Source organism: Pelodiscus sinensis, chromosome 1 (assembly GCF_049634645.1).
Source record: "Pelodiscus sinensis isolate JC-2024 chromosome 1, ASM4963464v1, whole genome shotgun sequence".
Classification (NCBI taxonomy): domain Eukaryota; kingdom Metazoa; phylum Chordata; order Testudines; family Trionychidae; genus Pelodiscus; species Pelodiscus sinensis.
In genome coordinates this window covers 65,633,141-65,658,880 of record NC_134711.1, presented here as the reverse complement: position 1 = coordinate 65,658,880, position 25,740 = coordinate 65,633,141, and the positions used below count along the sequence as shown (strand labels likewise).

The 25,740-nt window shown below is 39.5% G+C and overlaps 1 protein-coding gene across 4 annotated transcripts in view; it reads right to left on the bottom strand.

Annotated features, from left to right (window-relative positions):
• The window catches only part of TBC1D15 (TBC1 domain family member 15), a 78,414-nt gene that overhangs the window by 13,001 nt on the left and 39,673 nt on the right, over positions 1–25,740 (bottom strand). For 3 of the 4 annotated variants that reach the window (XM_006121546.4, XM_006121545.4, XM_014572783.3), the window contains 9 exons: positions 24,972–25,182; positions 15,001–15,103; positions 13,888–13,938; positions 13,388–13,585; positions 10,475–10,603; positions 2,643–2,746; positions 2,246–2,340; positions 1,089–1,205; positions 178–278 (listed from right to left, as the gene is read on the bottom strand). In XM_006121546.4, the coding sequence (XP_006121608.1) occupies positions 178–278; positions 1,089–1,205; positions 2,246–2,340; positions 2,643–2,746; positions 10,475–10,603; positions 13,388–13,585; positions 13,888–13,938; positions 15,001–15,103; positions 24,972–25,182 (1,109 nt within the window). The remainder of the gene's footprint in view (positions 1–177; positions 279–1,088; positions 1,206–2,245; positions 2,341–2,642; positions 2,747–10,474; positions 10,604–13,387; positions 13,586–13,887; positions 13,939–15,000; positions 15,104–24,971; positions 25,183–25,740) is intronic. The other variant, XM_075931905.1, reaches the window with a different exon arrangement.

Sequence of the window (25,740 nt, the reverse complement as noted above, 5' to 3'; positions counted from 1 at the left end):
TATTGAAGTGTTTCTTTCTGCTCTGAAAACATTAAACACCTCTTTCCATTAAAGACAGAGGAAGTAGTGCAACACTTTGAATTGTAGTCATAGGAGATAAAATTGAAAAGTTTTATAACTAAATTCAAATGATAAAAGTTGCATTAACACCACGAAATAAATAAATCTTGTTTTTACCAGTTGATCCATGTAGGATACAAAGCACCAAAAGGCATCAACTTCATTTTCCATCACATACAAGACAGGAGAAAGCAAGTCACTCATTCCTTGAACATACCCTTAAAAAAAAAGAAATAATTAAACTTTATCTTGGACTGTTAACTTACTTACTCAATTATGAATTCTAAGGTAACTGATTTGCCTTCCTTATCTGCCAAGATGCCAAGCTTCAAATGTGTTACTGAACAACAATTGTTTACATAATTATTCAGTGGTACAGCATACTGGTAGATATATTTCAAATAAACTTAACCAAATGGTTTGAAAACTCCATTTTCCTCTGTGTCATAAAAAATACCTACATTTGATTAAAAGTTTGTGTTCTGCAAATCTATTGTGACAGAGCAGGGGTGATACAGCAGGTGAAAGAGCTTGATGGAAGGGGGAAGAGGCAGAGAGAGTCAGCAATCCTGGCTAATTAGAGGCAGCTGAAAAATCAATTAAGGCCCAGATGAAACTAATTGGGGATGCCTACTGAAGAACTTCCCTGTGAGTGAGGGGAGAGAGAGCTGAGAAATAGTTTGGAGAGAGAAAGACATCAGAGGAGCCAAGAGAATGGCATCAACCTTGTTAAAGACTACAGGGAGACAACAAATCTCAAACCAAGGCCAGTGAACTCCTAGACTGTGGGACAGTGGGCTGAACAGGGGTCAGGGGCCCAGGAGTGGGACTGACCCTGTCACACTATATATCCTTGTGTCTCAATTTTTTTGAAAATGTACACCCTTATTTCTGTTTAACTTTACTAACCTTCATAAAGTAATTCTACACTAAAAGACTTTTAAAATGCAGTAATACTCTGAGAAGTGATCCTTGTTAACTAACCATTTTTTTTTTATAAAAAAAAAATTCAGAAGAGTCCTACTTACCTAAATCAAAGTCATACATACAATAGGTCATCAAAATGTCATGAAGTAAGATCAGTCCTGGATTATCTTGACCTTCATAGAACTTGTTTGTTCTGTCTGTTCTGTTTACATCTTTTTCTGAGAAAGAGCCCTCAGATATAAAACATTTCCCAAATAATTTTTACTAAGCCTATATCTACAAATGAAAAATGCTCTTCAAAGTTACTAATTCATAAAACACTATTGCAGAGCTTTGAAGTGTTTAATAAATCATCTATACTCCATCAATGTCATTATAAAATGCTTTAAAAGGGTTTTTAAGAGTAAGTACTTAAGAAAATTATTCCCATCTGGAATAAGATGATTTATTTACAAGCAGATTTTCAATTTTTTTTAAATTGTTACACACTTGTTACAGAAACCTCATGATTAAATATAAAAACATTTTACTGAAATCAAAGTAACAATGAGGACTACTTTAGATGAGTTAACTGTAAAATGCTACTCATGAATGCATATGATATACAGCATAATCTTAAAACTAAAATGGGAAAAGGCTAATGTACAAACAAGCTTAATCAAAGGGATTTTGTTACACTTGTTATTCCATGGTTTCTTATAGCGAGTATTATGAAATTTTAGTTTGTCTTATTTCTGCAATCATTACTGGGATGAAATTGCCTGCTTGTTCTTAGATACAGATGGAACATTGTGTGTCATTTCAATAAACACAGTTCACACTACTGAATTTGATGACAACTGTACTCAATGTTGCTTTCATAATTTCAGAGCCACTGAACATTGGATGGTACTCCTTTGGAGCAAGTCAGTGCCCTTCTTCACTGGCAACATCTTTAATTAAAGACATGCCCTTCCATTCCAAGAAGTTTTTAAAGAAAGTTACGTGAAAGCTGAGATTTTGGAGCTTGACTCTGCAGCAAATTCTCTGGCCTTGAAATACACTGAGGCAGTTCTTTTTTTGTATTTAAAAAAAAAAAAGTGCCAGTACTCCAGGGGAAAAACTGTTGAGCTCTGACTGAAGGTGCCGGTACTGCGTACTGGGCATTACCGTCACAAAAAACGCACTGTGTTGAGGAATGGTGCTAGTATTCTAAATCTCACCATTAACCTAATCCATATTCCAATACTGCACTCTAAATCTGTAAAAGGAAAATTACCTATAAGACTCTTATAGTCTCTTAATCTTGAATTTCGTTTTTCTTGTTCATCACTAACTGATTTCCACTGAAGTTTCATCCTGAAATACTCGTCCCTGAATAATTAAAAAAAAAGTCATTTTGAAACTAAACGTAACTTGCTAAGTCATTTTACTTATTACTTGAATATCACAATATCATAAAAATAAAAAAGCAGAGCAAATGGAAGGAGGAAGTCATGATAACAGACTCATTTATATTTATGCAGTAGGCTTTTTAAGAAGGCTCAAATATTGCATTCAATAATATTAAACAATTAGCTTTCTGCAGACTAAGAGGACTTCCATATCACTACAATAAACATACACTTGAAAAAATTCTGAAACTATTTGTAATACAAAAGTATGTCTCTACTCACGTTTTTCTTTTTTGCAAATTAATTCTTTCCTCTCTACTACTATGCCAAGGAAAATAACCCAAAAGGAATTTCCATACTTCTTTTCTCAAAGCATGGCAGAGTCCCTAAGGGAAAGTATGCATATAAAATACATAAGAATCAAAGAATATAAGAGTCTAGCTCTACTGATGAAACAGTGCCACAGCAAGTAATCACTTCTTAAAGCAATAACTGAAAACAAAATTTAAGATGACTTTTCAGGTTATTGAAGGCAAAGAGTATCCTTCCACAGAGCTTTACAGTACCTGCAATCTCACTTCATTATGGGGTTTCAAAGGTTATGGCTACATTACAAGCTAGAAATGTGATTCCTCAGCTTCTGTACACATACTCACATTCTCAATCACACTAACAAAAGTAGAAATGGCATGTAGCTACTGTAGCACAAGCAGCAGCAACACAGTTGTGTTGAATACATACCCTCCAATTTCAGATGGGTTTGTACTCCAAGCACAGTTCAGGTGGGACTACACTGTCATTACCCATGCTACTGTGGCCTCACTACTATTCACACTTGCACTAGCTTGATGACTAGGGACCTACCAAATTCACAGTGTGAAAAAGGTGGCATGCACCTACAATCTATAGATTTCATGGGAAAAAAATCAGATATTTCTCCTGTGAAATCTATATATTACAGGTGAACAGTATTGACAGGGCTGGGGATGTCCCATTTGGGGATCCTACTATGCACTGGTCTCCAGCTATTAGTACCAGCAGGTGTCAGGAGGGATGGTACGTCCTTTTCCCCTGCTTGGCTGCTCTTGGAGGGAAGATCAGACCCACCACTGGGGACCTCTGCTCTCTACGGAAAATTCCAAGGCTGGGAAGACAGCATCTACAGAGCTTCCTGTAGCTAAGAGATTCTTGGATATGAGTCTGATCTCCTCTGTACTGGGTGGCAGGAGAGGGACTGCTTGAAGTTTCCCTGTTCTGTTCACTCCCTCTGGGGCATCTGGCGCTGGCCACTGTCAGAAGACAGGATACTAGGATAGATGGACCTTTGGTCTGACCCAGTATGGCCGTTCTTATGTACTGGGAGTTCTTAGCTGCTGGGGAGGGAATGGGACGACCTCCTTCCTTGCATAGCTCTGGCTGTTCTTGGAAGGGGAGTCAGATCCACCTCTGGAACTTCCCTTGGAAGGCAGTACAGAAATGAGGGTAGCAATTCAACCTCCCTCCCCCCCCCATCATTACAAAACAGTGAAATTTCAGATGTATGTATCTGAAACCTTGTAATTGACTATTTTAACACTATGACTGAAATGGATCAAAACGGAACCTAATTTGGTAGGGCCCTAGTGATAAGGAAACATCAATGGGGCAAGGAAAAGGAATCACGCCCCAATTCTGTAGTCCAGACAGCCACAGACCTGGACAGAGAATCCAATTAGCCTTTACCGAGAAAGGCATTTAAAGAACAAATGCAATTTGTTTGACAAATGACTGGAACAAAATCAACAGATTACACAGATGCTGGTGAAAACTACGGAAGCATCAAGCACAACTTGGAAACCGTGAAGGAGGAATCAATAGGTAAGTTACATTTCACCCTATACTACTTTTCCTCACCAAAAATATCATTCTTGAACCTTTGTATAAGCATTAAAAGACAAGATAAATTCTAATAAATATTAACACTTCTGTAACAAGTCCTAATTTTATTTTGTATCTCTAAAATCTGCTCTCTCCTAGACCCAATTACCCAATATTCCAAGGCCTGGTACACTGTTTTTAATATTAAAATACCCTTTGTGTCATAACTATAAATAAAAACAAAACATGGAAATGATCCCACCATACAATTCAAAATATTGGTGCATACTCAACAATCTTTCATAGTTAAGTCTTCCTACCACATTTCTCTCCTATATCAAGGATTACTCCTGCCTGACCATTATCTGCCCTCAAATAGGACGAGTCCTTGAAGCGCCTATGGCAGTGCTTCCCAATTTTATTTGGCCAAGGAACTGTTTTAAACTCAAAAGAATTTTGCGGAACCCCTAATAACAGTCTTATATATGGAACTGAAAAAGTAGAGCACAAATAAGTAAGGATAATAATAAACAAATGCTAAACAAGGTCGTGAGAGCAACATTTAGTTTAACTGCACATTTAAAAACAGAAATCACAAGGTGTACAAAAAAGAAAACTAAAAAACTAATATGCATTAAATATTAATTATTTTTTAAAATAAAAATGTTATTGTAATGGAATTTTCTCGTGGAACCCTTATTTTCATTTCGTGGAACCCTGGGGTTCTGTGGAACACCATTTGGGAAACACTGCCCTTTGGGCAAGCATCCACACTGTACCTGTGAGGACAAAACAAACATACTTCTTGAACTGGCAATGCTATTGTTCAATAATCCAATATTAGCCACGACAGTAGCAATATTATTTTACTCCTCACTATTCCTCTCTTCACCATGTTAAAATAGCTGCAGCAGTGCCACAAATATCTGCTGTATCACTTACCACCAAATCAAGTATAATCAGACCCAATAGATGAAAAGCAAATTGAGACGTGTTCAGAAGGAATCTCAAGAATTCACTTCATACACTGTCAGGTGCTTTGGCATTAAAACATGCTAGCCTTCTTAGTACAGGGCTTGTAAACACGCATATGGGCTGCACTGCAATGACAGCCAATCAATAAGCTTGCTACAAAGACACCAAAATGAGAGGGTACAGGGTAGCTAAAACACACAGCATAGGTGGAAGAGATCCTCACTCTTGCTCTACCCTTTAAGACAGGTTTTCAATCTTGATGCATATAAGAAATAATTAAAACTGTATATGTGCAAGAAAATGATGGCCCAAAATACAAAAACGTGGGGATAATGCTGTTACTCAATTTTAAGATGTTGTGCATTTCGGAATTCCTGGCTCAGACAGACGACCTCTCCAGCACACTGTAAAGATTAGAAAGCGAGCAAGAGAGCCTACTGGGCACCTGGAGCAACCCGAAAACAAAAAGAAAGCATCACACACAATAACTGATTAGGAACTGTGCTCCTGCTATAACTCCTGCATAACTTCATTTTTAGTTTGAAGTTATTATTAGATTTGCACCACTGAAGCTGAGTTCACATAATGCAGGATTCCACAAAACATGGATAAATGTAATAGTAATTTTCAGGGTCAGCTTCAACACAGCCCACAACAATCTTGCTAACAGAACAAACCACAGTTAGAAAAAAAACAAGGTCAGGATAGGAAGGGAAGACCACAACAAATTCAGAAAAAAAGGGGACTGGCATCCTAAAGAAAATAGCACTTTCATTCAAGTGTAAAACATTAGTGGTTTCTTGGGAGGTACCTTCTTAGGCCTGATCTGCGCTATAGAGGAGGGGTGAGCAATCATTTTTGACTGGGGGCCACTTCAGAAGGGGCAAGACCTCAGGCAGAAGGGGCAGGACACTTCCCTGCTTCCCCTCCCACAGACCCTGATTGGTTTGAAATCTTTGCCTCCCCCAGAGAGGACCTCCAGCTGTTCATACTTTGTGTGCTCCCCACAGCCTCCAGGTCAATCAGGGCCTGGGGAAGACAGAGCACTCAAAGTCTCTCTCCTTTCCCCTGCCTAGTAGCTGGCAACTAAGTGCCGTGCCCCTTGCAGAGTGGGAGGAGACTGTGTGTGCTCTGCTCACCCCCAGGCCAATCAGGAGTTGGGGGAGCATGCAAAAGCACTGTGCATTCCTTGCAAGAGGGAAGGGCAGGATGAGACTTCTTGCGCTTCTCCCTGCCCCCAGGGCCTGAATGCCTTGAGGGTCGGGGTGAGTGCACAAAGTCTCTTGCTTCTTGCCCTCCAGTGCACGATGCTTCGAGTCAACCACCAGGGTTGATTCTAAGCTCTGTGCACTCCTCCATCCCTAGGCCCTGATTGGCCTGGGGACAGGGGAGCAGCAGGATCATCCCGCTTGGTGGGCCGGATCTGGCCTGTGAAAGCAGTTTTGCCCACACCTACTACAGAGTTAGCTTGATGTAAGTAGCTTTACATCAACCTATTTGCATATGTGTTTGCACTCAGATTTATCTCCTGTTGATGTAAATGCCCATTACAGTGATGCAGCAATTATACCTCCTCAAATGGCATTAAGCCCCGATCGACATATTGTGTTTCTAGTGCAGACACTATATAATCCATGTTGATGTTAATAGTCTTCCAGCAGCTGCTCCATGATGCCCAATAATGACTGCTCTAGTGAACTCCATTGCTGCATATTTCACGGAAGCCACTCCTACACATCCTTAAAACTCAATGCATTTTTAAATGTTTTTTTCCTGATTTCACTCCTTGGACAACACACTTAGTAGCTCTCCCAAATATGTGACTGACCAACTGGCCTACCACAAGCTCCACGTTTGCTCCTGCCAGCGTGGACAGGGATTATAGGATGCCCTGGGTCTGTAGGAGAAGAGAGTGGTACAGATAAGTCATAGAAACATACAAAATGATTGCACAGGGTATGCAGGTGAAGGGGTGTGACAGATCAGTAACTGTGCCCAATGAAAGTGAAGGAATGGTGGCAGGCACACCAAAAAGCCAGGAAGACCAAAAGTTGATCTGATGCGGAGCAATAGGTCTGCCACTTTTACAATGAGCATATTTGGTGGAAACCCAATCAAGCACTTCACACACCACTGTGGATACCTCCCAGAAGCTCAAGACACACACTCTGCCATGAACAGCAAGGAAGAGGCAGAAGAGAGAGATGCAGCAGGAGGGTCCAGCTATGCTGTAAGCCAGAATCTTTAGGAGACTCCACCAGGCTACCCGGTTGGCATGGGTGAGCTCAGTGAAGGAATGGAATCTTAGGTGCATGCATGCATTCTTCTTTAGTGTGTTTAAATGTGAGGATGGCATCCCGCCCACTTCCAAGTTAGCACTACACAGTTATCTATTTGTCACTGTTTTCCTCATATAAGAAGAGATGCAAACAAACAGAAGTAGAGCTCATTTTTTTTTTATTCTACTGTAGGACTAAGTGGCAAAATGGGAATCATGTGGAAAAATTTGTTTATGTACGTGAGGGCATTCCTAGCTTCGTCTTGAGAGATCTTGATGAAACTTTAATGGAGGTACTCTCATATCCTTCCTTCTGAAGGAAGAAACCTTATTTCTTCCACTACTGTAGGACAATCCCATGCCATTCTAGTATGACATCTGCAGGCATAATTACAACAAACAGATCAGCAGCATACATACTCAAGCAGCTTTGGAACACCAGCAGCAGCTGTGTTCACTATGCCTTTGTTACCTGCAAGAATGAGGTATCAGCTAAAATAATAAAATAGTGCCAGCACTCATTGTCACTATGCAGTGCTTATAACACATGGAAACGGGGAATTAAATTTTATTGTTTATGCAAACAACTGCCTCATTTTCTACCCTACAATCCATCCCTGGAAGGTCATACTCCTCACATGCAGATGCACTCCAAAGCAAGAGTGTCAATAAATATATCTTATTTAAAACTCTCATACGAGTAAGGGAAAAAAGCTCTGCAACTTATCTTTTACTTTCCACTGTGACTGTAAATACAACATCACATCTGTCTGTTTTTGCTGCAGCTGCTGTCATTGTAGCCTTGAGAGATGCCCCTTCAACCCCCATAGAAACATCTGATCTTGAGGAAGAAGAGGGAAAAAAAACAGACTAGGGAGAACATACTCAATAAGATCCTGCAAGTCAGTCAGACATCAGACTATGAACAGAGGGCCTGGAGGATAAATATAGCAGACAACCTGGAGAAGGAAAAAACAGACAGGAGAAAGGCACAAAAGTATCAGGAGAAAAAGGAGGGAGAGATGCTCTCAGACATAATGGAGCTTTTCAGGCAACAAACACAAATGCTGCAAACTCTTGCTGACCTCCAGACTCTTGCTGGCCCACAGATACAGACTGACACCCCTTTTTCCCTATGCAGTCAATGGATAACTACATTTTGGCAATCCCCATGCTTACCACCACCACCACCATCCCACACACACCATTCTAGGTGGCATCAGGGGTTGCATTCTTACTCCTATCACTCCACAACATAGAACAGTAAACCACAGCTTCACATACCCTGGCATGTCAGAGCTGTGATGGGGGCAGGTTTATCAGAAATGGATAGGCAGGAATGTTTTCTACATTCTAATTTTGAGGTTCTGTTTCATTAATTTAGTTTGCACCATACTTATTAATCATACTATTTTTTGCATTATTTTTGCTTTGTAATACACTTTTAATTTTTTTTAAATACATTCATCCACTGGAGTTCAGGAACCCAATAGCTAGCAATCTATCCACAATGTCTGGTATATTACCTGCAGTCACAGTCCTGCATAGCAAGATACAATTAACTGCTCTATACATGCATAAAAATGGCCCGCATTATGGATTTTCCAACTCCAAAATGACCTCCCACTGATGGGTAGCAATCTAGCACTACAAGCTTCCAGAATGCAATCACCATTTGCTTGTCAACTGTCAGTGCAGCTCTCATTTTGGTGTCTATGTGCTGAAAGGCTCAGATGAACTCTGAATACAGATCCAGAACGTAGCCTGTCACATCCAAAAGTCCTGCAGCCACTGTTCATTGTACTAAACCTGCATTACAATGTGATCCCACCAATTGCTGCCCATTTCTCAGACCTAAAAGCTCCATCATCTGCAGCTACTCCATTCATACCAACAACCTTGAATTGTTTTTCACTATGCCCCACAGCCATTGTTGCAGAACTTCCTGCAGCTATGAAGATACCAGAATATTGTTCATTCTGTGTTTGCAACGTTCATGACCATAGCACAGAGGGCTATGAGCTCCATACTTTGTTCAGAGATGGTAGACAGTGAAAAATGCCATGAAGATTTGTATGATTTTCAAAAAGGTATAAAAGTTACTGGATGGTGATGGTGTTATGGGATGGGAAAAGATACACAATGGAAATTTGACTCCTGTCTCAGTCCCCCCTATACAACTTGTATATGCTTCATAATGCACTGCAAAAAATCTGCAAAAGGCAGTGGTTTATGGCATGCTGTAATATTATGGTTTATGGCCGTGGTTTATGGCATGCTATTCATGATGTGCCACACATCAACATAAGCGCTCCTGGTGAATATGCAAAAACTGACACGAGCAGCTAAACACAAATTCTCAAGTGATGTAATAACTACAAACGTTTTACACCAATGAAACTTGTGTCGACAAAAGTCTATTATGCAGACATGCTGGGTTAGAACACTTTCCCTCCCTAAGTAGTCATGTCTCTTCTGTATTGACCAAGACCCAGTCACCTATCTCCACCTTTTTTTATTTCCAAAGTCTCTTATCAGACAACAAAAGTCCTCTGTCTTGGAACAGCATTTTTTTTGTGTTGTTGCAGACTTGCCTTAATGTTGTTTGAACACTTCAACAGCCTTTGTATAACCTGTCCAACAACACTGACCAGTTTAAAACCTTCTAGAAATTGCAAGCATGATAAGATCAGTTCAATGGCAGTTTGCAAATAAGCAGAAAGTAGCGCCTTCCTCTGTAGCATGGGGTACAGATCACAGCTAGAGGATCTCTGCATCTTGGGGTCTTCAAAGTATTTGAAGGCTTTAATATCTGAGATATAGATGAGAGGATTATTCTAGGAGGGGTGGGTGAGATTTTGTGGCCTGCACTGTGCAGGGGGTCAGACTAGATGATCATAATGGTCCCTTCTGACCTTGGAGTCTATGAGTCTAGTGAAATCTGATCTGAAGTGATTGGTTGATTCAACTCCTAGCAAAAGCTTCATCAATGAGCATTACTTACCCCTTTGAATATCATTTGCTTTATGTAGTCAACATCTAAGATTCTTCCTTCTGAATCCATGTTCTTAGTCCATTCCTCAGTAGACACTGGCTCTCTTCTGATAATTTCAGGCCGTTTACCTAGATCAATCTAAAATATTAAAAAACCCTATGTTACATGAATGCTATTGCACTGATCCATTAATTTAAAAATAAAAACACCATCACCACACACAATAGTATTAAATCCAGCTCGCTCCTCCATATGCACTTAAGACTATGGCCACAACAGATGCACTAAGAACATAAGAATGGCCATACTGGGTCAGACCAAAGGTCCATCTAGCCCAGTAGCCTGTCTTCCAACAGTGGCCAGCATCAGGTGCCCCAGAGAGGGTGGACAGAAGACAATGATCAAATGATTTGTCTCCTGCCATCCCTCTCCAGCCTCTGACAAACAGAGGCCAGGGACACCAATTCTATCCCCTGGCTAATAGCCTTTTATGGACCTAACCTCCATGAAATTATCTAGCTTCTCTTTAAACTCTGTTATAGTCCTAGCCTTCACAGCCTCCTCTGGCAAGGAGTTCCACAGGTTGACTACACGCTGTGTGAAAAAGAACCTTCTTTTATTAGCTTCAAACCTGCTACCCATTAACTTCATTTGGTGTCCTCTACTTCTTCTATTATGGGAACTAATAAACAACTTTTCTTTATTTGCCCTTTCCACACAACTCATGATTTTATATAACTATCATATCCCCCCCTCAGTCTCCTCTTTTCTAAACTGAAAAGTCCCAGTCATTTTAACTTCTCTTCATATGGGACCCGTTCCAATCCCCTAATCATTTTAGTTGCCCTTTTCTGAACCCTTTCCAAGGCCAAAATATTTTTTTGAAGTGAAGAGACCACATCTGTACACTGTATATAGGAAGTTAAAAAAGGAACGGGGGAAGGACATATTTGAGGAGCATGCCACAGTTCCACAGGGGTTTCTTGTACATCATAACATAGTAGGGATTTCAGAGTGAGATGAGAAAATTAATTGCTGTATATACACACTGGCCATTCTTCTCTCACGCCGAAGACAGGGCAGTTTTGAAAGTGCAACAAAGCACCATGACCAAAAAATTATTTTCTCCTCAATCCCCAACCCAAATATGTGCGCACTGAGTATGGCTCAAGCTTCAGATTTAGTTCCTATTTTAGCCATGCAGTACAAAATGTTTGCTCATAGCAGCAACAAAGCCTACTTAAGCTCAAGTTGGTTTTAGCTACTTAGAAGGCAGTTTAACATATCAAGGCATGATCAGCATGATCTCAAATATACCATATATATTTCTCTGTAATGTCCATGGTTAACTGAACAATTGCTGGATAGTAAATATTAGGAATCTAGAGATTATGTAGTTGAACTGAGAATTTTTGTTTTTGTTTTCAGCTGTTGAGAAAACCTGAATTATTAGAGTTTTAAAAAGTTTTATAAACATTACTCCTCATCCATTTAATGTCACCTCAAAGCATCTGGCCATGAATCACTTCATAAAATAATTGTATTTTATTTATATAACTGTACAAATATCCAGAGTTCACAGTAAGTCATTCATGGTCAAACTAAGTGCATGGAATTACTTGCTATCTCCAACTATTTACAATACAGCTACAACTGTAACTGAGCATTCAACTTAATATTTTTAATACAGTCAGACTTGTTTTAAATAGAAATGGAGATTCTAAATTGTTACCTATGCAAAAAATAAAGTTAATTGCACACATATCTTCAGTCTCTCAATATATAAGTGCATAAGATAGATCTAAAATCAGTGCAGGAAATAAGCCAAGCATGAAATGAACCAGTTCAGTTTTTGTGGGGACAGCCTTATAAGATGAACAACCTGAGCTTCCACTACTTTCAGTTAGGGATGTTAACTATTGGGTATGTGTGTAAACATGTAATCACTACTTATGGGGAGCACCACTTAAAAGCCGTCTCCCCATGCATGCTGGCTCTGGCCTGTCTCCTCCACCCCTACTGCCTCTGTGGAAGGCAGCAGGGGGGAGGCGGCTTCGCAGGAGCCAGTTCCCAATGCATTTAGGAGCCTGCCCTGCCCCTTGCTGCCTCTGATATAGAGTGCATGTAGTGAATAGGTTTAACTGATAAGCCCAGGTTTACCGGTTAATTGTGTAATCAACTACATGTTGACATCCCTAGTTACATGTTGACATCCCTAGTTTCAATAAGAGCTAAACTGGACTCTAAAGTTAGCAATGACACTTCAACATTTTTCCTTTCATGAATTCAGAGAAAAGTTTTAACTCCTGGAAATTTTGTAAGAAGATAAATGATGTACACTCTCAAACTATTAGTGCTGATCTTATGCTATGTCATGGTTTACAGTAGTGTCCCATTGAGTTGCAGGACACAAGTGACTGTACCAAAACAGATGGGAAAACAACTAGAATATTTGCAGTTTTCCTCCTCTAGGCTGCAGGACTGGCACAGTAGCGAATGTGTCTTCTCTCACTGGCCACTGCCATTTTTCAGCATTGTGCCTCTCACTCTGCAGCACACACACAGAGCGACAATGATCAGTGATTGATAGAAGCAGATCATATGGCTGTTGCCACGCCAAACCCACAGGCAAGACAAGAGCCGACCTCATGGACAGGAGGTGGCAAGATTCGAGGGGAAGGGTCAAGATCTGGTTGTGTTGGAAAATGAATCAACCCTCTCAGGCTTAAATTAGCATAGGTGGGCTTAGATACAGCCTAAAAGTTAGGCCGGAACAGACCTGTAGTTTATAAACAAAACATAAACCAAAGCCTCAAGAGCAAACACAACATGCTTCAATCATTTTAAAATCAGTAAATGCAGTAGTGAAAATATTCAGCATGTGAGAAAACGTACTTTATGTCTATATTATATTACACTTACTCGTGTAATAACTTCAAATCCTGGTTCTTCCTGTTGATTGATCTTTAGCCCTGGAATAGCATCATTAAGAAAGTCTGCCATTTCAGATGGTGGTCGCTGTTGAGTTGAAGGGTCACTTCCTCGCAAACTATCAAAAATATAGTTTGTCACTTTGGAAAATCCTCCCATAGTTGCTGTATACGGATCCTTCTTCAATTTCTATGTAGTAGGAGAGGAAAACAAGTTAACAGTAACAGCCTAACATTTTACACACCTATTCTAACACAAATATAAATTAAAATCAAGAGTAATTTCTCAAATTATTCTGGAAGTTAAAGATATTGTAATATCAATTTTGCATAGTAGAATTCTAATGTGCTAAAAAGCCTAAAATGAGAAAAATCAACAACAGGTATTAGTCTAGTCTAAACTAATGATTTTATTTCAGAGATTGGCCAGCGATGTGCTAGTTAAATCTGGCCTACTTATAATTAGAACAATAAGTCACATCCAGTGCTTACTTTCCAATGATGAATGGCCCAAAATGTCTTTCTTCTGTCTAGTTGCTCTACCTTCACAGAGAAAATACATCTTGAAGAAGCATCCTGCTAGAAATCTTATAAACTATCTGTGATCACTAAATCTGAAAACTAATACAATTTAGTTAATATTACTTCCCTTGTAAATCAAATCAATCAGTGGGATGAGATTCTGATCCCAAAGAAGTCAATGGCAATATTGCCGCAGCCTTTATTGAGGCCAAGATTTCACCCAGTGATTGGCACTTCTAAAACAGAATAGTTTTTATTTGTACAATATTGTGCAGTGAACAGCACATATTCTAAGTGAAATAACATTACTGGTAGAAATCATTCTTTCCTCTAATAATTACCTAACACATTTGGGCAAGATTTGCCTTGTGTTTCTTTCCTCCCTCCATGAAAAAAAATGGATTGTATTTAAATAATCTAAAATATTTATACAGTAAACTTCTGATAATCCAGCACCTTTAGGACCCAGGGGGTGCCAGATTATCAGATATGCCAGAGTACCAGAAGCGGGCTATGAGGGGTCTCGGGTGAGGGTGGGGGATCAGCAAGGAACTGCGCAGTGTGGGAGAGGGCGGCACTGCGGGATCAACCCTGCAGCACCCCAGCTGCTCTGCCCCGGGCTTCCCCAAGTCTGCCTCTGGTCAGTTTCAGCAGCAGCTGATTTGGGGAAGCCGGGGGCAGAGCAGCTCCAATTGTCCGGCTGGCTGGAGCACTTCCAGGTTCCAGTTGGTGCCGGACTATCAGGAGTGCCGGATCACTGGATGCCGGACAATTGGAGTTTTACTGTACCAATATGTATAATGCTTTAGACACAGCTGAAGTAAGCAGAATTTTATCTGAAATAAAATCTGTACAATATGAAGTAGCAGCACTGGGAGCTTATGGAATGGCTTAATCATATGATAATTAATTTTTATGAACATGTAATAAAAGTAGAATATAAGTTCTGCACTTACTACACAAAGTATAATTAATTGTTTGGGAATTCTTTTGGCAGTGGAATGGCAGAGCCATTTTTAAATAACAGTTTTAAAACCAGAAAGGAATACTGATGGATAGGTTGTTTTTTTATATAGTCCATACCTGTATTAGACCATATGTTGGCTCATCAAGGAGATTTTCAAAAGACTGGGAAAGGCTTTTGTTCTGACAATTGACAAGAAGAATTCTTTTATCCTCTGGAGATCTGTAATAAAATACAGTTTTTCCACAAACGTTTTTAAAATTTTAGGTTTTGTAAGTTAGAGTTGGTGCTTTTTGTAAGAAAAGCTGATGAGCAACATAAAATCCTCTCTCTCCCCCACCCCGAACATAATACACTTACTAAAAGATTTACAGAATCAATTTTTTTCATTTTTATATATAGTTCTCAATCTTTTTAATAGCCAGAATCTGAACAACAAAATACATTGCTCATTAACAAGCTAGCATTTTGTCTAAGACAACAGTACATAGTGCCTTAGGACTTAAGTGCCACAATTCTCCTTTGACATTACTTTATGAGCTGTTGTGAAACAGGCTTAAATAAAATAAAATGTAAAATAAAACATAACTGCAAAGGAACGTAAGAGATCCATTATATTCCTTATACTTTCCAGGGATTGTTCTTACTACTTGTAGATTTCATGCTAAGGTACCCAACAAAAAGTTGTAAATGATATAAGAAATCTAGCATATAAATGTGTAAGTAATCGAGTAATAAACTGTCTCTCTCACAAGAATGCAGTCTTCCTGATTTTATTTTGTGAGTTCTTCAATCAACAATATTTACAATCATGTCGTCTACTTTCAGCCAAATAAGTACTGTATATAAAATTAATGAAGCTTGTAAATAGCATAGCTATTCTATTCTGAAACAGAATTGTCATATTACAGTCTTGCAAAAGGTATTCTAGTTTGGAATCCAAATGCCAGCCTGACCATCAGATGGCTGAACTAGTATTTCAGTGAATCACTTACAAAATTATGACAATCCTTCCCCTCCATTGCTCTTCAGCTGTCGTTCACTATTTAGAAAATCAACTGGTTAAATTTATTACTTCTAGTCTTTGAAACAAAAATTACTTTTTATTTCATTGCTACAAAGAACACATACTTTGCTATTAAAGCCTAAGATAAGAACTTTAATAAATATTATCTCTTTTCAATTCCAACATGACAGGATACAATGTTCATACAGAAGGATATGAAATTCAACAAGAGATCTCATTTCGAGTCTGCCAGACCACAGTCAATGGCAGTTAATAAACCACAACTGGGTTTTGCTAAAAGCAGCAGTAGGCGGCAAAGGTTGAGTCACATATTACGCTTTGCCAAGCTATGAGAATGAAAATTCTTGTAAGAAATTTCCATTTTAATTAAACGTTCACCCTCTAGACAGATACTTCAAAACAAAATGTGGAACTACACACCTTCACAAAAGCATTTATTCACAATATTTCAGATTTGACAACGTGACATCAGAACAGGATCGTATTCAATAAAATGAGAGATACAAAGCCAAACTAAATAGAACAGAATATTTAGAAGTGACAAATCCAATCATTGTATTTGTTCCATCTTAGCCACTTCAGACAGACTGACTTTAGGAGTGACTGAATACTTTTGGAACAGATTATTATTACATGGAAGGCAAAAAGGTTAGCCAAGTTTGAGGAGAGGGGAGAGAAATGACAGCCTATCCTATTATGTTGTTTTAGAAAGCCATATTGTTATATGGCTCTCAGGGGCACAAAATATATATGAATAATGCAAATAGCAAGAAACGAAACATTAAATAATTGATAATTTAACATTTCTATACAATATCAGAAAATAAAGAGAATGTCGTTTCTCAGAAAATATTTTAACTAAGGTTATATATGTCAAAATAAAACAAGGAGTGATGATATTAGCAAGAGGACAGGAAGAGAGAATACATTAGGGTTAAGTTGACTGTTTACACAAAGACCATATGTTTTCTTTTATTTTTATTTAATATTGACCATACTAAGCTGTCACAAAAAATTGAAATATTTGTTGGAGAAACTATTTAAAGAAGTAGGTTTAGAAGAGAGGGAAGGTATAGAGTACAGAATGAGAAAACATTATTCCAGGTGAGTAGGGGGAAAAGATTGAGGAATTTTTAACATTAAGATTTTAAAAAGCAAATAAGTCAATGACATTTATAGATAGTATCGTGCTCTCTCTATGCAGATCTAAAAACAACCTCAATTTTTGTTAGCTACCACAACCATGTATTATTCACAAGCAGTCAAGGCACCCTACTTTTCACCATATTAAAATAATCATTATTAGTCAAAAACTCCTTAGAAAGCATTTGTAATGCTGTTATAACCACCTATTATGCACAGTAGTAAACTGAAGAGCAAGTGATAGGCAGGACAAAGAAACACCTATAATGATGCAACAATAAAAATGTTAGGAGGGCCATGCTTAGCAGGAAATGCCAGGTTTCTTAGGAGGGAATGGACAGAACAGGACTACTATCAAGTAATCCATCCCGTCATCCACTCCCAGCTGTTAGATGCTAGGGATACCCAGAGTATGGGGTAGCACCCCTGACCCTGACTATCTTGAGTAAAATCCATTAATGGTCCAAGCCTCCATTAATTTATCTAATTCTTTTTGGAATCCCACTATAGCTTGGCCTTCACAACATAACCTGCAACAAGTTCCGCAGGTAGACCATGCACTATGCAAAGACCTGTATCATAACTCTTCCCCCCACCCGAATCATCTATTTTCCAAGCTGGAAAGCCCCAATCTTTTTACTCTATATGCATATGGAAGCTATTCCATGACCTAAATAATTTCTTTTGCCCTTCTCTGTACGTTTCCCATTACTCATATATCTTTTTCAAGATGAGGCAATCAGAATTGCATGCTGTATTTAAGGCGTGGTATTTATATACCGGAATTTGGTAGAAGTATATTTTAAGTAGCAGTTATATATTTGAGCCTCATTTATACTTAAAAGTTTTGCTAGTATAGCTACGTTGCATAAGGATATGATGTTTTGCTGACATAATTATGTAGGCAAAAGCCTTAATGGATATGCCAGTTTTGACTGGACTTGTCCTCTCCAGGTCCCTTTCAGTTCTAGTATTCTATACTAGCAAAAAAATCCTTTTGAAAATACAGTTTATTTCACTTGGGGAACAGGTACAATGTATCCCAGTACGAGAGTTTGCCAGTGTAGCTATACTAGAAAACCATTTCTCTCTCTATATATTTTTTTTTAAATTTCCTGCAGGACAAGAGTGACATTATCACGTCATTTGCATCCTCATGCCATCACATGGACTATTCCAGCTCTGGCTCCCGCTTCTCGCCCAGGTTGGCTGCGCTGCCAGGGAGGAGCTGCTGGGGCTGGGTCTCCTCTGGCATCTGAGCCTAACACACAACCCCAAGCTGCCCCACGTTCCCCCTGTCATTCGAGCCTCCTCCCCCCGAGGCCATCCTTGGTCCCCCTCCAGCAGATAAGCCCAATCCTTCTCTCTTCCCCCCGGGCCACACCAGGTCCCCTCCGCCCAACCTTTCTACCAGGCTTCCCCGCGTCCCCTCCACCATCCGATCCCGATTCCCCCCTCAGCCCTGTTACTCCTTCCACCGAGACCCCACATCCCCATCCCACTCCTGCCCCCTCCCCCATGGCCAGACATTTACACCAACCTACTCCTGCCTCCTCCCCCTGACCAAACAACTACTCCCAGAGAGAGTGGGGTAGGCAAGCATAATGAGCAGGGGGAACAGCTCCCTAGTAACTGTAAAGAAGATCTAATAATCCTACCCTGTTTCTTTTTGTGATACTGCTATTATCACATTCACGGGCCAGAAAAGAAGGATTTTTTTTTTATTCATAGCACACTTAACATCTTAAGTGTAGTACTGATTTCATGTTGTGAGAAAGTACACACTTTTGTCACAAGAGTACCACTTCAAAGGAGAGTTGTCAAGAAAATAAAAGATCATATATCCATCTTTGGGCTACAATAATGCAACAGCAGATTATGCTGAAAAGGGAGTAGTAAAGAGAAATATGAGCCTAATGGAACAGGTGGAGATAATGATAATTAGTCTTATATTACTCTCAATGCATCATGTGTATATTCAGCCAAAAAACTAAATTGACTATTACAATTACTGTATTTACAGATTCAAATTTATCTTGCTACTTGCCATAAATTACTTTTCTAATGTAGCAAGAAAAATAACTATGTTGCCACCTTAATGTTATTTCTAGAAAACATTTCGTTTTTTAAGAGAATAAACTCACAAATATATGTAACATGTTTTTTAATGTCACTTAAAAGTATGTAAATATGAAGTACTCACTCTAATCCCCAAAACATTTTAAACACCAGATATTCTCTATTTTTTTTTTTACAAACTTTAGACAGCCTTTCAAATTAGGGGGGGTTGAACATCTAAAGGATATTTCTCAAAGGATACAGAGACTAAATGTTAGCACTATGAAGCTGGTCACAAGGTGAACCGGTCAAAATATTTCTTAAAATTTTAAAATCACTATTTCCCTTTTCAACAAGGTGATATGTATGAAGATTTGTATTGAGAAAAATTGTTGGGTCAGATGGAAGTCTTCACTAAAACCATGTATTCCCTTGCTTCTACCTTGCAGATCAATACAGAAATTTGCAAGCAATTATTAATGACGGCACAAGTCCCTCTGTAACAAAGTCTCCTGCAGTTCCTCTCAAAGGATGGAAGTACCTGAACACACAGAGTTATCTACATCGGGTGGGTCCAGCACAGGCCCCACTTCCTTACTACTTGTAAGGCTTCCGCCCCCTTTGTGGAACTTAAGTCTCTCCAAGTGGGAAACTAAAATTAAATCACATACTCTAACACGTTAGATGATTTGCCTGTGGAACCTCAAAAAGGGTGGAGGGTAGCAAGTTTACAGTCTGCCAAAAATTCCCCACTAGCATAGTGGGTTGTGGGAAATTGCTCGGGCTGGGCCACTGTACAGTACTTTCCTTAGAGTCAAAGTGAACATTCCCTGGCTGGTAATTCATCCATAGCTTCAGCAGTTATTCCTACAGTCTGCTGCAATACTGTTGTTCCTCCTAATTCCTGACTGCAGTTCCTTCCCTTTTAAAGGCCTTTCCCCGTGACTGAGAAGGCTGGAAGGGGTGGGCTAACCCTAATGCCAAGGCCTTGCTGGCACTACCTTGTCCATGTGGAGTCTACACAATCCATCACGTTTCATTTAGGACTTCAAAAAATTCTCCACAGTTATAAATTTTATATGTTAATCTTTTCTCATCCCTGGACAGCACAATTGGGAGAAAGGCCAGAACGAACGATACAGCTTCCACATATCTAAATTAATAGTCCTAACCCACAAAAGTGTCGGTTAGGGTAGTGTGCGAGCCAGCTAATGTCTTTGTTCATACCATTTGCATAAGAATTAAACTTGTAAATGAAGTTAAATTCCAATTGTTCTCTGTGTATTTGAACTTGTGGAATTTGTCTGAAACAGAAGGGTGACTTGCAGATCCATTAATGAATGTCCAGGTAGATTCAAGTGTTCTCCAACAGGCTTTTGTGTATTCCCTTTTCAGATATATGATTTGTGTCCATTAATTCTTTCCCATAGAGACTGTCCAGTTTGGCCAATATACATGGCAGTGGGGCACTGTTGGCATAGATCACATTAGTGGATGTGCAGTTAAATGAGCCTCTGATTTGGTAGCTGATGTGGTTGGGTCCAAAGAGGACATAGCTGGTGTAGATGTGTGGGCAGAGTTGACACTGGGGCTAACTGCAGGGGTAGGTTCCTGAATGATTATGATGGAGGTGTACTGTGTGGTTACTGGAAAGAATTAGTTTGAGGTTAGGGGGTTGTCTGTAAGTGAGGCCTGTCCCCTGAAGGCCTCAGAGTGAGTGGCCATTTTCCAGGACAGGTTGTAGATTGTTGACGATGCATTGGAGGGGTTTAAGTTGGGGACTGTAGATAAGTGGTATTGTGTTATTTTCTCTTTTTGGCTTGTCTGGAAGTAGTTCATGACTGGGTACTGTTTGGTTCTATCAATCTGTTTTTTCATTGCTCCAGGTGAGTATTTCAGTTTTATGAATGCTCTATACAGATCCTGTAGGAGTCTGTCTCTGTCTGTGGGACTGGAGAAAATACAGTTGTATCTCAGGGCTTGGCTATATACAACAGATTGAGAAATGTGTCTGGGATGGAAGCTAGCCACGAAGGTAAGTGTAGCGGTCGGTAGGTTTCCTGTATAGATTGGTGGAAATTTGTCCATTATTTAATTGTACTGTAGTGTCAAGATAGTGGGTCTCTAGTGTGGACTGACCCAGACTGAGGTAGATGGTGGAGCAGAATTTGTTGAAATCCCTGTGAAATTCTTCAAGGGTTTCTTTCCTGTGGGTCCATATGATGAAGATGTCAGTACAATTAGCCTGTTGTAACTATTTAGTCTTTAAGGTGCTACTAGACTATGTTGTTTTTTAAGTTTTTCCTGTTACAGACTAACTCAGCTACCCCTATGAAACTTATCTATTCATTGTCTCTTTTTTTCCCCTCTCCCCTCCCCATTCTCCTCCCTCCCTCCTTCCCTTATTTATTCTCGGATCTGGACTTCTAACACTTCTGTCATCTGACAACGTGAGCTGTGCCCACGAAAGCTCATGATATCATCTATGTGTTTTATTAGTCTTTAAGGTGCTACTAGTCTATTCATTGTTTAAGTTTTTCACAATACAAATAATAATTAAGACACCGAACAACAACTTCTTGAGTTAAATACAATAGTGGGTATTCTGAAACATAAGCTATGCATCTGATCAGAAAAACTCCACTAAGCCAGAGCCTAAGACAAATGAAGTTCCTGCAGGACAGACTGTCAGTGAGAAACCAGCACTTGTGATATATCACTATTAGGCTATCAGGAGGGTATCAGAGTTCAGGATTTGTATTTGGTCCTTCATTTCTGGGTCAGCAAGAGTATATAATTCCATAACAGAACAGGTCTCTCAGACACTTGAAATCTCCATAGTCATTTTCCAGGCCATTTTTTTTAATTCAAAGTTTTAAGAGAATGTGAAGTAGCTAAAAACAAACACATAAATTAGCAATAAATGTAGTTTTGAAGACAATTTTGGAGGAAACACATATATAGATTTAGATGTCAGAGTGACACTTTTTTTACAGCAGTTTAACTTCTTGACTAATGTATGCTGACAATGTCTAACGTAGTGAATACAAGCAGAGAGAGGGTAAGTTTAGAAGATAGGATACACAAAGAACAAGTTAAAAATCACTTAGGAAAGTTAGATGTCAGCAAGTCACCAGGTCCTCATGAAATGCATCCCAGGATACTCAAGGAGCTGATAGAGGAGGTATCTGAGCCTTTAGCTATGATCTTTGAAAAATCATGGCAGACAGGGGAGATTCCAGAAGACTGGAAAAGGGCAAATATTGTGCCCATCTATAAAAAGGGGAATAAGAACAACCCAGGAAACTACAGACCGGTCAGTTTAACGTCTGTCCCAGGGAAGATAATGGAGCAGGTAATTAAGGAAATCATATGCAAACACTTGGAAGGTAATAAAGTGATAGGGAATAGCCAGCATGGGTTTGTGAAGAACAAGTCATGCCAAACTAATCTGATAGCTTTCTTTGATAAGATAACGAGCCTTGTGGATAACGGAGAAGCAGTGGATGTCATATACCTAGACTTTAGTAAGGCATTTGATACGGTCTCGCATGATATTCTTATTGATAAACTAGGCAAATATAACTTAGATAGGGCCACGATAAGGTGGGTGCATAATTGGCTGGATAACCGTAGTCAGAGAGTAGTTGTTAATGGTTCTAAATCCTGCTGGAAAGGGATAACAAGTGGAGTTCCTCAAGGGTCTGTTTTGGGACCCGTACTGTTCAATATCTTCATCAATGATGTAGATATTGGGATAGAGAGTACGCTTATTAAGTTTGCAGATGATACCAAACTGGGTGGGGTTGCAACTTCTTTGGAGGATAGGGACATAATTCAAAATGACCTTAGCAAGTTAGAGAAATGGTCAGAGGTAAACAGGATGAGGTTTAATAAAGAGAAATGCAAAGTGCTCCACTTAGGAAGGAACAATCAGTTCCATACATACAAGATGGGAAGCGACTGTCTTGGAAGGAGCATGGCGGAAAGGGATCTAGGGGTCATAGTGGACCACAAGTTGAATATGAGTCAACAGTGTGATGCTGTTGCAAAAAAAGCAAATATGGTTCTAGGTTGTATCAACAGGTGTGTTGTAAGCAAAACTCGTGAAGTCATTCTGCCGCTCTACTCTGCACTAGTTAGGCCTCAGCTGGAATATTGTGTCCAGTTCTGGGTGCCACATTTCAAGAAAGATGTGGAGAAATTGGAAAGGGTACAGAGAAGAGCGACAAGAATGATTAAAGGTTTAGAGAACATGACCTATGAAGCCAGGCTTCATGAACTGGGCTTGTTTAGTTTGGAAAAAAGAAGATTAAGGGGGGACATGATAGCGGTTTTCAAATATCTAAAAGGGTGTCACAAGGAGGAAGGAGAAAATTTGTTCCTCTTGGTTTCTGAGGACAGGACAAGGAGTAATGGGCTTAAAGTGCAGCAAGGGAGGTTTAGATTGGACATTAGGAAAAAATTCCTAACTGTCAGGGTGGTCAAATATTGGAATAAATTGCCAAGGGAGGTGGTGGAATCTCCCTCTCTGGAGATATTTAAGAACAGGTTAGATAGACATCTGTCAGGGATGGTGTAGACGGAGCTTGATCCTGCCTTGAGGGCGGGGGGCTGGACTTGATGACCTCTCGAGGTCCCTTCCAGTCCTATTATTCTATGATTCTAATGACAATAGAAATCATCATCAATAATAAATTATTTTGCTTATATAGGAAACAAAGTAGGTGAGAAAATCTTTTTAATGTACCAACTTATATTCATGCACGGCACAAGCTTTTGAACTTCAAAGAAATTTTCCAGTCTAGAGAAGAAAGTTGGTATCTTCAAGGATATATGACTGACAATAATTGGTGATCCCAAAGTAATTTACATAGGTTGACTATTATCAACCCCATTTTTAGATGAAGAAACTAGGAGAGAGGATAAACTGACAGTCACAAAGTCTTGACAACAGTGAAGTGAACAAAACATAAACCTCTTCATTTCCACTCTGTACTCACTAGAGGGTGCTAATACCATGACACAGCTTTTGCAGAGGTTGTATGATTTTTTATAGATTGATGAAGCTCGTTGAAATGTCAAAACATTTTAAGTGAAAACTATTAAATCAATTGTTAGAAATGAGATAAATATTAAAATAGTGAGAAAAGATTAAAAGGGAGGGAATTTTATTAACTGCTCAATGTTAGATTTTCAGAACCTAGTTTGACACTGGCAAGTGTATTGCTAGAATTCACAATTATTGCATTTATTTATATTGTATACTAGTAGATTTACCAGGCATTGCTTGGATCCTTAACTCAGTTTTTGTTTTTCTTCAATTAAATCATTGCTCTGGGATGGGGATGAGGGGTTCAGTATGCAGACTGTCTCAGGGAGAGAGGATAACCCACCCTCTCTCACCACAGCCGCTTGGTGCTAGGTGAGAAGCACCTGTCCGTGGCCACTGCAACCGCAGTGGGCAAAGCTGGGGGGGGGGGGGGGGACGGACACAAACTCTCGCAAATATATAGTAGATAGCTTTCTCCACCCCTGCTGGCTGCAGCTCCAAAGAGGATACAGTTGTCCCAGTCTCATCTTTGGCCCCTTGCTGCTCCCCTGTAGTCATTATACAGTCTACAGTCCCATTATACAGTCCCTACCAGAGCCCCCTCCACTCTATTTTATGAGAAACAAGCACATTCCAAGCATATCACATTGTCCTGGCACAACCAAACGCTTAGCAAGCTATGATAAGAGGAAGCTGCATACCAAATTTGGTGGTCCTAGCTCTTACTGTTTAGAAGTTCTTGAACATACAGACTGACAGAAACTCAAATATATAATAGATTAATAGATTAAGAACTGTTTGATACTTACTCACACAGCACCACATATTTTTCAAGGGACACAATCAATAATTTGCTATCACCATGATGGAAATGAAGAGCTGGGAGGATGACATCATCCTTCAGACAGAATACCAAATAAGACCATCCCATGCCTTCTTTATTTTGTTTGATTGATTTCAGATCTGTCAAACTGAACTGGAATGACCACTTGCTTTCGCCATTTGTATGAGTTGTAGCATCTTTAAAGACAAAATTGTGACAGTTATGATTTGGTTTCCACTATTAGCATCTATATACCTCATATCAATACTACCAACGTTCCAGAAACATAACAGTACCTCTGGGAACAGAATGTACACTGTAACATTCTTTAGTTCCCACTCTACCTGTCCTCATCCCAGTCTTCTAAACAGTTAATACAGCTGTCAGACTTCATTCTACTGCTATATACTACAACATTTATCTAGCACCTGTAGATTCACTGGATGAATGAAATCCCAGCTACAAGTAACATATCCCAAGACACCCCTCAGTCCAGTCAGAAATAAAAGGTATTCACTTGTAAATTAACTGAATTCTTTGAGATGTGGTGTCCATATGTGTATTTCACTCTAGGTATGCATTACAGAGCCTAGCAAAGTACCTCCTCTGGGCCATCCACTAAGACTGTTGTGAGGAGAATCCAAGCCTCTCTTGCCTAGGATTACCATCGTGTTTCAAGCTCCTGTAAATTTGATACAGCATTGGTCCTCTCTTGACCCCTCTACCACATTTCCTGCTAGCTACTCCTTTTCCTC